General features: G+C 44.6%; 1 protein-coding gene across 2 annotated transcripts; it reads right to left on the reverse strand.

Moving 5' to 3' along the window:
• Positions 1-306: 306 nt before the first annotated feature.
• YTHDF1 (YTH N6-methyladenosine RNA binding protein 1) lies at positions 307-12,035 on the reverse strand. Of its 2 annotated transcripts, XM_048496772.1 has the most exons (3): positions 10,513-12,035; positions 9,485-9,550; positions 307-1,928 (listed from the first exon to the last, which is right to left on the reverse strand). In XM_048496772.1, the coding sequence occupies exons 1-3, from the start codon at positions 12,016-12,018 to the stop codon at positions 1,902-1,904; spliced, it is 1,599 nt and encodes a 532-aa protein (XP_048352729.1). In that variant the 5' UTR covers positions 12,019-12,035; the 3' UTR covers positions 307-1,901. The 2 variants fall into 2 exon arrangements, with proteins under 2 accessions (XP_048352729.1, XP_048352730.1); XM_048496773.1 differs by lacking the exon at positions 9,485-9,550.
• Positions 12,036-12,250: the final 215 nt, after the last annotated feature.

Raw genomic sequence — 12,250 nt, forward strand, 5'->3', positions numbered from 1 at the left:
CCACCCCTTGCCCAAGGCACTTAAGAATCCAATAACAGTTAGGAAGGGTCTCTTTTCTTCAGCTGCCGTTTCCTTCCCACGCTGATCTGCTCGGGAGACCACTGAAGTGCGTTTCGATCCATCAGTTCAACTAACCCAGCGGCCTGTTAAGCTTTGGCTGCAAATTCTATAAAGATATATAGCTTGCTTTCTCCAGGTAACCATTTTAAGGGGTGGGGGCAGAGAGTACAAAGAAGGCCCGGCCTTAAGATCCCCCAGGCCTTGCTGACTTTGGGGGTGGGGTAAAGAATGAGATGACATCACACATGCTAAGTAGGTATTATTTATTAAGGCTTGTATTCTCCTAGAGGAAAAAAGTTAAATCCGATGCGGGCCGTTACTCCTTACACCAGAAGTAATAGTCCAGAGACAAAGCTATATATTCTAAATACGTCTAAATGATACAGCTTAAATTTCACTTAAATTGGAGGTCCTTTTTTTTCTCCGAGTAAATAAGTTTTCAGAAGATATTTGCTTTCTAATAATAAGTAAAAGATCCTCTACAATACACGTGCAGATTCGGTGTGCTAGAGCAACAGGCATGAGCACCAAAGAAATTCATGCTTAATTTTGAAATTCCGATTGGTGGCTAATTCTTCACACAGCTCCCTCATTCCACAAAAAACATGACAGCAAATCCCATTTTCTTAAAACAGTAGGCTTTTTTTGTTTTTTACTCATCCAACAGGAAAAAAAAATACAAACACTTGTCAATTTTAAACATCTGAAGCATAATTCATCATATAAGTCTGTACTAAGATTCTATATTAAAGCTCACCATTACTGGTATAAAAATTTAAATGGCATTTTGGAGACGTGAAAAAGGAGGAGGAGGGGGAAGTGTTTAACAGGAAGCTGAGAACCAAAAATAAAATAAAACAAACAACCACATTGCCACAAACCCTGCAATGCTGACATTATTTAATCGATAATCTACAAAGGAAACAAGACAATGATTGGAGAAGGAAGAAACCTCTCGCCTTCTGCACGATGCTCCCTGAACAAGCACCAGTTTACCAACCGGGAAAGGGGGGAAAAAAACCACCTATCTTCAGATATAAGGCCACAACCCACGAGGAGCATTTCTCATGAAACAGGCGAGAGCACGGTTGTGCGTTTGAGCTATTTTCACATATGTGGCTTGCACGAGAAGGGGCCCCCATGAATTATGCTTTTCTACAGGAAAGCAAGGTGTACTTTAAAAAAAAAAATCAGTGGAACAGATGAAACGGGGTCTACTCATAGTGGCCTGAATTCGCTGCACTAATGTCAAAATCATGGGACGTGCTTAGGGCTTTTTAAAAAAAAATAAACAAGCTGAAAGTGAAAGATTCAGGAAAAGGGAGTTTTTATGCTTGCCCTGAAAAATCAAAAACAATAATGGGGACGGTGAGACAAAAGGATCTGTAGCACATAGATTTTAAAAATTAAGGTGAATTTCCAGATTAGAAAACATAATTTGTGCTGACGTCTTTGGGAGACACTCATGTTTTCTGAATTCCCAATTATAACCACATATTATATGAAACTGTTTAAGCAACTTAAATTCATTTTTAAAAAACAGGTAACACCTTTATTAATGGTTTCTACAGCATTGTACATAGAAAAGATACAAATTAATGCATATTCATCTGGGCCAAACAAAAAAAAAATTACAATGTACTTAAAGATGCAACCATTTAATTCCCCCGTGCGCACACGCACACACCCACACACAAAGATATTGGAGCTGAAAGCTTTTCACTCTTCTGATGCCAAAACACGGCACCAGAGTACTTAACAAAAAAGATTCAATTTTTCATAATCAAATTTAATATCAGATATATATACACATATATATCTCAAGCTATATATGTCTATTCTTATTGTTTACTTCGATTCTGACGTTCCTGTAAAGAGAAAAATACAAAATCAGAATTCGATGAAAAAGGCAACACATAAGCTTAAAATACTCGACGGCGGCCCTATTTTTCTTCTACAGGTAGGAAAAGGGGCACCTTCAAGACTCTCAAGAATATCTAGTTTGGCGTGCAAAAGGTCCCATGTTCAATTCCAAGCAGAATTATTTATGCCTAATAAAGGTTTACTGTACTGTACTATTCCAAGCATCTCCAGTTAAAAGGATCAGTTAGAAGAGCTTGAATTTATACCCCCCTTTTCTCTCCTGAAAGGAGACTCAAGGCAGTTTACAAGCTCCATTCCCTTCCTCTCCCCATAACAGACACCTTGTGGGGTAGGTGGGGCTGAAAGAGTGCTTGTGAGATCTGTGGCTAGCCCAAGGTCACCCAGCAGGCTTCATGTGGAGGACTGGGAAATAAATCCAGTCCACCAGATAACGGTCCGCCGCTCATGTGGAGGAGTGGGGAAGCAAACCCAGTTCTCTAGAGTCTACCAATCTTAACCACTACACCACACTGCCTCTCACAGGTAGCACAGGTGTTAAGAGCTCCGCTTGAGAGGCTGGTGAGCCACTGCCAAACGTGCAGACAATATTGACCTGGATGGACCAATGGTCTGAGTCAGCATAAGGCAGCTTCATGCACTCACGGCAGAATAAATCTGCAAGCTTTCAAAGCACGACGCCTATTATGGCCACGGCAGCATTTTGAAAGCAGTGAAGGAGGTCTTTATTCAGAATATCACCATTAGGAAGATAGAACTCTGGTTCTGCTTAACTACAAGTGTGAAGAGGATGGGGAATTGGATGCAATATTTTTTGCAATTACAAAACCCCTTCTAAATGGCAAGAAGTGTCCATTAGCAGTTCAAGTCTACTAAGCTCAGGCTCAGCTATTATTATGGCAACCCCCCCGCCCCGGTAGCTCAGTGCAATAAACATATTAACCACTAAGACAGGGGTCTGCAACCTGCGGTTCTCCAGATGTTCATGGACTACAATTCCCATCAGCCCATGCCAGCATGGGAATTGTAGTCCATGAACATCTGGAGAACCGCAGGTTGTAGACCCCTGCACTAAGAGGTCTAGTCAGGGAGTAAGATGCTTCTTCAGGAGTACCAGCACTAGCACTAAATGCTAGCAAACTACGAAATTCTGAAGCCAAAGAACCCAGATGTACCCAAGCTTTTGAGATACTCTTTCTTCCAGCGACACAAAGCTGAATTGGTGCCTGGAGCAACTACCAGGGTGCTACAGCAGGATTTCTAGTTTTCAGCAAAAAAACATCCACAGTCCTTCATGCGCAAACAGTCACCTCTCTCAGGCAAGATTTTCCAAAATGAGCCAAAAACTGGTTTTCTCTGCCTTTAAGGAGTCTTAAAGCAGATTATAAACTCAGTTTCCCTTCCTCTCCCCACAAAAAGAACTGTGTGAGGCAGGTGAGGCCAAGAGTTTTGAGAGAACTAGGACTGGCCCAAGGACGCTAAGCATCAGGCTTCATGTGGAGGAGTGCGGGAAAAGCCTGCCGTTCTTAACCATTACACAATGCTGATTCCCTGAGGAAGTGAGAGGATTCTCTCCCAACCACCCCCACCCCCATTCTTTCCCCAGCGGTTGGGAAGAGGCAGGAGTCTTCCAGCAGTGTGGCTTAATGTAGCCTTCATCCCACAAGGCATTGCTGTCAGGGACGCATGACAGGCATTTGCTCCCCGCAATGCACAAGCTCTTCTTTTAATCAGGACACTCAGTTCATTAAGAACATAAGAACAAGCCAGCTGGATCAGACCAGAGTCCATCTAGTCCAGCTCTCTGCTATTCACAGTGGCCCACCAGGTGCCTTTGGGAGCTCACGTGCAGGAGGTGAAAGCAATGGCCTTCTGCTGCTGCTGCTCCCGAGCACCTGGTCTGCTAAGGCATTTGCAATCTGAGATCAAGGAGGATCAAGATTGGTAGCCAGAGATCGACTTCTCCTCCATAAATCTGTCCAAGCCCTTTTTAAAGCTATCCAGGTTAGTGGCCATCAGCACCTCCTGTGGCAGCATATTCCAAACACCAATCACACGTTGCGTGAAGAAGTGTTTCCTTTTATTAGTCCTAATTCTTCCCCCCAGCATTTTCAATGAATGCCCCCTGGTTCTAGTATTGTGAGAAAGAGAGAAAAAATTTCTCTGTCAACATTCTAGTTTATAATGCATTGAAGTCCCATATGTACTTAGGACTGCAAGAGAAATCTGGCGGAGTACAGCATGTGATCGTACCCCAGCCTCAACGTACCAGTTTGGTGTATGTATTGGCTTTTGTTAGAATCCACATTTTCCCCCTTTTCAAAATAAAAATTCTAAGAGTTCTCAATAAGGGGACAGATGTATTCCCAATACGGCAGTTAGTCTTTCTAGTCAATATCTGTATCTTGATTTTTCTAAGGCCTTGCTCAGACTGTTTCATGGGGTTGGATCCAGACAGAGCTATAATATTCGACTGTCACCCGCCCTTCCAACTGCAAATCTTCACTGTGAGGCTCTGCACGGACCCCCATTCACCCCAAAAGAGCACCACTTCGTGCAAACCAGTGGGTAGAGGGAGGCTTGGGAGCTCTATCAATGGATGAAAAATTTAGTCCAGATCCAATTCATGGTAATAATGAAAAATAAAATGTATTCTGTTACTAACTGGAGGTTGGCATCTGCCATGTCTATGAGGAGATACATAGATAACATGCAACCAATATACTAATTAGGTGTGGCCTTCCAGTCATTCACAATCCAGCGGAGAGGAATGTGCCACTTACCTCTTCAAGACTAAAAAATTCCAGCTATCATTGCTGAAATGAATTATATTCCTAAGATATATAGAAAGGCTACAGCCAAGTGGCTACTGAGGGTTTTCTGAGCTGTGTGGCCATGGTCTGGTAGTTTTTGCTTCAGGGTAAATTTGATTTAAATCATGACTTAAATCACTAGTCAGTAAGATTTCTACACGAAGACTAATTCGTGCTGGGATAATATTAATATTTAAAACCAGATGAGAGGTTTCGTTTTTAGATAATAACTTCTCCGACTAAGTAATAACTTTTCTGACAAGTTTCACAGCTACATCAAAAAGAGATACATAAATAATTATTAATTTATTGTGAGGTGAACTGTCCCAAGTTTCATTCGGACCACTGTGCCTTGCATTTCTTTGTTGAGGTGTTTGCATTTTGAATGCCTGCCTGCCTTACCCATAGACAGGAACTTCATAAAAATCTTCCCAAACTGGGTCTTTTTTAATGGCCTGCCGCCATTACAGATTTTCTCTTCCAGCGGAGAATAATATGATAAATCTCAGGCTATACACACAAAGATCCCAAGGCTTGTGCAGTATTCTGTTCAAAAGGTTTCACTTTCATTTTGGTGCTTGCCCCGCCTTCTTCACACTTAGCTCTGTATGCATTGAACTTCTTGAAGCTTAGCATTTAAGAGGTAAAGGAAAAATGGGTCCTTCTCAGCTCTGAAAGTTTATTTTATAACATTTTTACTGTGAAGAGGCAATGTTATCTCTGCAGACACAAATTCACAGCTTTGAGAACTGCAAAACCAAGCACCTGTGATTTTGCAGAAAAGATGGGATAACTGCCCAAAATAACCTTACAGAAACCTCTGGAACACTGTGAATGGATTAAAGGAATTCATTTACCCAAAAATTTAAAAACTGCATGAATTCACAGGTGGATGCCACATAATTAAAAACAAATCCTTATTTCATGATGAATAGCCTTTGGACTATAATGTATCTTAAGTAAGAAAACTATTTAAACTATCTTTAGATAAGATTTTTCATTAATTTTTATCCATCTTATTTTGCTCCCAATGTTTTGCCCACATCTGTGGCTGTTATCTTCAGAGGCATGTCATGGCAAAAAGTGTTCCTTTCCATTGTAGAGATTGAAGTGAATGTGTGGTGGGGTGTATGCTTTGTCCGTCTCACAGATGTGGGGCAGTGAGTGAGATGGACAAAACATACACCCCACCACACAATCACTCCACACTGTGCCATGGAAATAAACAAATCTTACTGTGACATGCCTCAGAAGATTCCAGCCATAGTAGATGCGGGCAAAACTCAAGACGAAAAGCTACCAGACCAAGGTCTCACAGCCCAGAAAACCCACAACAGCCAGTTGATTCCAGCCACAAAAGCCTTTGACTACAGTCAGGATCCAAAGAAACTGTATTTAGCTGCCCCTATAGTTTCTGCCACATCTATCCTTCCTTGGTTATATACATGTGGCCCCTCAGACTGGGCCCGTCAACAACCCTCCACCAGTTCTCTCAGTCTGTGTATTATTTGCTTTTCACACAGCACACCAGCTGCCACACAAGAAGAGCAAGCCGGATAACACACACCACTGACTGCCACTACTCTCCTCACAGATGATATTTAGTTCAGTTAAAGCAGATAGCTCTTTGCTTCAGGAACTTCAAAATCCAAAAGCCCGTCAGACAGTTCTTCACAGGGAGATATCCTCCTCCCACTGTGCACCATTACGTTGTTTAGCCCGAATGAAGGATGCAACAGCCAATCAGGTGGCTTCTCCTGTTCCTAAGGCCTTCTGGGCCTCACTCTGAATGTAAACAATAATGCTTCTGACTGACCTGCACTTTTAAATTAACTTTCTCTGCAATCCGTCACAGGAGCACACCATCATTTCAATGAACTAAAGGGGACTTTTGATGTGCTTTTATTTAACAGCAACACTCACACACAAACATACACACACACCAGGCAGCATCGCGCCAAACAGCTTGCAAAGCAGAGGTTGGAGTCTAAAAAGCAGTGATGTGAAACATGCACCTGCCATTCATGGTGCTACAAAGGTTGCTTCTCCCAAAAACAACTTAAACCAGGAAACTGCGACAGCCATTCACTGACTTGATAAATATGTTTGCACCAAAAACTTCTTTATATCGTAAAGGAGACTATTCCAAAGCTGAAACTCAAAGTAGCCCTTTCATTGGACTTCTACTTGTGGCTTCAGAAACGAGACCCATTGTAGAGCAGAGTTAAGAGACTGCAAGAACGCTGATGGCACGCACATTATTCTTGTGGATTACAGCCCACTAATCTTACTTGTATTACATCTGTCACTGGCATGTTTTAATTCAAGCTTCTGCATAAATCCATAATGCTGGATTATTTTTAAAAAAGTATTCTGATGTAAGTACTTTATGGCTGTGCATTCCAATGCACCACTCAGTAAAACCAAACCAAAGGAAAGCTTTGTATACCAACTGGATTTGCTCAGAGTGCAAATTAGATCACCTGAAGGTGACACAATATGGATTAGCTGGCCTTAGCGTCCCTCCAGGACCCGGGGGAAAAGTCAGTGGCAACCAACTTCCCACCCAAGGCTTGACACACAAGTTGGTTCCCAAAAAAGTCCATTGTGTATAACACTTGTCAAGCATAACTTTGGTTTTACACTAAAGTGGAATGAAATGCCCGACAATTAAGAGAGAAATTGTACCAGCACAAACGAGCTTCTGAAAAGAAAACCTCGGTTTAGGGAGAATACATCACTGCCTCCACACCAGGTTAACTGTGAGGAGGAAGCATTTAAGGTAGCCCTGTTAAACCAAGGGGGTTAGATCCCATGCACTAAAAGAATCAAATGGACCGTTCCTGATTCTCTCGTCTTACTGCTGCACCTCACAAATTCTGTTTCCAGAGTCAGAGAACTGCACTGGGGGTTGAAGTAGGAGGGAGGAAATCTGTGGAGCTCTCACATGAGATGTGCAGCTTCCACTCACAAAGTCCAATCCAGGGCAAAAAGTGCAGGCATTCCACCTTAAATTCTTCCCAGGGAACACCGAACACCCATCACATCCCTAGATATATCTGTAACATATGGACTGGAAGCATTTGCCTTTTAAAGTGAAATGAAAACAAATTTGCACAGGCTGTGCTCAATTTGCCCCATTTGCACTTCAACAGGATCCTATTAACCAAGAATTCCAATCTTTAATGACTTAGAAGCGGCTTTATTTCTAGCAACTGTCCCACTCCCAAACCCAGTGTTCCCCACACGCAGGGTTTGTGGCTACTTGGAGAAGGAGCAGAAAGTTTTGTACGCTCTAACAAAAGAAGTGGGCCAGAACGAGAGCCGGGGGCTGAGTGAGACGGGCCTGTGTACAGAAACCCACAAACCTGGATTTACTCTGAAACAGGAGTGTCCAGAGGTTCACGGACTATGACTCCCATTAGCCCCTGCCAGCATGGCCAATTGGGAATTGCAGTCCAAGAGCATCTGGAGAGCCAGAGTTGGACACCCTGGCTCTAAAGCATTTGCCCAGTTTTGGGTCCTGAAAGCCAAAGAAGAGAAGATCTTTCAGGCCTCCGTGACTCCCAAAGATGGGAAGCAAATGCTGCCTCAGACTACTGAGAAACAACAGCCACCTTGTCAATTACAAGAGCATCTAAGCAGAGCAGTTGAAAAGAAAAAGAGAACTGTGTCCAACGCCTGCTTTGTGAGCCAAGAACTGTTACCATTGTATTGTCGAAGGCTTTCGCGACCAGAATCACTGGGGTGCTGTGTGGTTTCCGGGCTGTATGGCCGTGTTCTAGCAGCATTCTCTCCTGACGTTTTGCCTGCATGTATGGCTGGCATCTTCAGAGGAATGGCATCCTCTGAAGATGCCAGCCACAGATGCAGGCGAAACGTCAGGAGAGAATGCTGCTAGAACACGGCCATACAGCTCGGAAACCACACAACACCCCAACTGTTACCATTATCTGTTATTATCTACTGTTGTGCATTTTTAATAATAATAATGCCACCAAATTTCATTACGCAGTAGTTCAAAGGTCTGAGTCATTTTAGCTTTCTGTTCTGCATCTCAGGCTGCATGACACCCCGAGGTGGATGGCCCCGGCTAGCCTGAGTTCATCAGCTCTCAGAGACTAAGCAGGGTTGGCCCTGGCTAGTATTTAGATGGGAGGTCTCCAAGGAATACGAGGGTCTCTCCACAGAGGCAGGTGATGGCAGACCTCCTCTGAACGAACTCTTCCCTTCAAAACCCTACCACAGAGGTGTCAACTCTGGTGCTTCAGATGCTCATGGACTACAATTCCCATCAGCCCCTGCTGGCCATGCCAGGAGGGGCTGATGGGAATTGTTGTCCACAAACATCTGAACCACCAGAGTTGGACATCCCTGCCCTACCAGATTGCCATAAGTCAGCCATGACTCACTGGCAAAAAAAATATTATTATTGGTGGGCTTTGCTGTGACAAGAGACACAAGTTAACAATGAGGCTGAGGCTACATTCAGACATGAAACAAATTTCAAGTTTGTTCAAGATGGTCACAAACAGCATGAAATACAAGCCTCTCTCCCTGTCCTACCCACAGCATGTCGTGACTCAAACACGGCTCTCTCAACTTCAATTAGTTGTGGCTTCTGAATGGGGGTGCCTTCACTAACTGGGGGTAATTCCTGGCCAGCAACCACATTTCTCGGCACACAATATCAGTTAACGATCCCAGTTCCTGGAAAGAAAATAACTAACCTCAGTCAGTGAAGGCAACCACATTTGGACATCATAACTGGAGTTAGCTGAAGACTTGTCTTCAATCTTGGCATGCCGTGCAAGGGGAAGAGGGAGAGAGCACATAAGCCCAACAGGTAAGAAGGTTTGTGTACACTGAACAAACTAAAATTCATTTACAGTGTCTGATACTGATGTCCTGGCCTGGATAGCTCAATCTCGTTAGATAACCGCAGCTGGCCCTCGTTCGGATGGGAGACCACCAAGCAAGCTCGGGGTTGCTAGGCAGAGAGAGGCGATGGCAAACCACCTCTAAACACCCCTTGCTGTGAAAACCCCACAAGTTCACCATCAGTCAACTGAGACTTCAAGGCAATTTTCAGCACCACCTGATACCAATCACTTGGCTCTAATTTGCTGTTTTCTTATAGTCTCTTGAAAACCCCTGAAACTGTGGGATTATTTTTTTGTAAGTTATTAGTACCTCCCCTCTTAATCTACCCACAATCCGATGTATTTTTTAAAGCTACAGAAATAAATGATGCTGCTATAAACACTGGCTTTTTTGATGTAGAAGTAACTGAGCCAATAGGTTTGTCAGCATTATTACACAAAGCTCTGCCAGCACAGCCTCCATCTATATACAGTTACGAGAATACAGCTACTGGAGCTCCAATGTAACTCAAAAGTAACCCACTCTGAATTATGGATTAAGGATGCATGCTACCTTTTGATACAAAACAAACTGATTATTTACATGTATTGTTGAAGGCTTTCACGGCCGGAATCATTGGTGTTGTGGGGTTTCCGGGCTGTACAGCCGTGTTCCAGTCGCATTTTCTCCTGACGTTTCACCTGAAGATGCCAGCCGCAGATGCAGGCGAAACGTCCGGAGAAAATACAACTGGAACACGGCCGTACAGCCCGGAAACCCCACAACGCTCCAGTGATCATTTACATTTTGAAACTCTTATTCTCCCCTCTCCGAGGAACCCAGATTCCCTCCGCACAGATATACATTTCAACAAAACGCTCTAAAGGTGGTTTACCTTCCGCACCACCTCCTCCTCCTCCTGCCGCTTCTCATAATGAGAAAAGTCATCGAAGATGGAGGTGGTGTGCTTGTACGTTGCAATAATTTTAAGCACTTGTTTTGCTTTCTCTAAGGGCACCTCTTGAGTGTCGCGGGAGTTTGTAACGGGCTTGTTGTCATTGTTCTCCAGCCTGATGTGTCGCAGCTGGTTGTTGGGCACGTCCTTCACAAAGATCCACTTGACGTCGAACTTCCCCTTCCACTTGTCCTGAGACCAGACGCCGGCGCTGGTGCCGTAGTCCACCGGCGACCTCATTTCCGCCACCCCGCAGAAATGTCCGCTGCCGTTGACGCTGAACAGCAAGTAGACGGGGCCTTTGCTGTTCATGGAGCGGAAAGCGCTGTCCAAACGCTTGTTGCCGTGTTCTGTGCTACACCAAATGGAGTATTTGATAGAGCGGTGAATGTCGTCCTCGGAATAGCTCTTTATGATGAACACGCGTCCATTTTTAAGGTTCCACTCGAAATCCTTAGGGTTGTAACTGTGCGCAGCTTTCAGCTTCTCGAGGACAGGGTGGGATTCGCCACCAGGGATAGAGTTCGCCGGGATGCTCCCAGGCGAGTTACTCTCGTTACTCGTCCCTCCACTTTGGCTGAAAGCTGCGTTTCTGTTACGGGGGGCCACCCACCGATTTTGCGGCGGGGGAGGCGGAGGGTTCTGGTACGGCAGCTGGGTAAGTGGAGGAGCTTGGACAGGGATAGGCTGAATAAGCTGCGGTTGTGGGACCGTCTGAGGAGACGGGATCTGCTGGGGAGTTGGAACTTTGGCCACAGGGCCCTTGTTGTCCCAAGTACCTATATCCATGTTGTGTTTTATAGGCGGGGGAGGCAAAGCACCGCCTATTACAGGCCCACTTTTTGTTTTCATCTTGGGCTGAGGTTTTGCAGGTTTGCTAGCAATAGCAGCCCAAGAGGTTGGCTTTGCCACTGGCAAGTTGATACTAGAGCCACCATTGCCAGACAGAGCACCCGCCATCCCAGCGCTGTTGACCACCGAACCGACTGTTTTCACAGCAGAGGTTGCAACATCCCCGCCAATCTTCAGCCCGACCATCCCCTGTTCGATGCTGTTCATCCCGGGAGCTTTATTTAAAGTATCGTTGTGGAATCCTGTCTGACCGTCAACAATTGTACCGCCCAGAGAGCTGGGTGGGTAGCTGTAGCTGCTCCCGTAAGCCGAGTTTTGAGTCTGCTGCCCTTGAGACCCGCTCGTCCCCCAAGCTGAGAAAGCTGGGTTTTCAGGGAAAAAGTTAAACCTGTGTTGGTAGATGTTGTTCCCCAGGCCCCCAGCTTGTCCAAAAACAGCATCGTGCATAAAGTGATGGTCGCCATTACTGAGCTGTCCGTAGGTCGTGAGATAAGGGATGGGAGGGTCTCCTCCAGTTGACCACGGCGCCTCACTGAGAGAATAAGGAAAGCCAATAGAAGGCGGGTAATAACTGGACAAGTAAGGATCTGTCATTGATGGATAGCTGTTATTCTGGTAAAAATAAAGGGAGAAGGAATTTCAGATTAATCACAACATGGAACAGAAGCTAGCAGAAATAGTTAGGAAAGTTTAACTCCTCTACATCAGGGGTGTGAAGCTCTGGCCCTCCAGATGTTCATGGTCTATAATTCCCATCAGCCCCTGCCAGCATGGGCAATTAGCCATGCTGGCAGGGGCTGTTGGGAACTGTAGTCCATCAACATCT

The sequence above is a fragment of the Sphaerodactylus townsendi genome, linkage group LG05 (genome assembly GCF_021028975.2).
Source record: "Sphaerodactylus townsendi isolate TG3544 linkage group LG05, MPM_Stown_v2.3, whole genome shotgun sequence".
Classification (NCBI taxonomy): domain Eukaryota; kingdom Metazoa; phylum Chordata; class Lepidosauria; order Squamata; family Sphaerodactylidae; genus Sphaerodactylus; species Sphaerodactylus townsendi.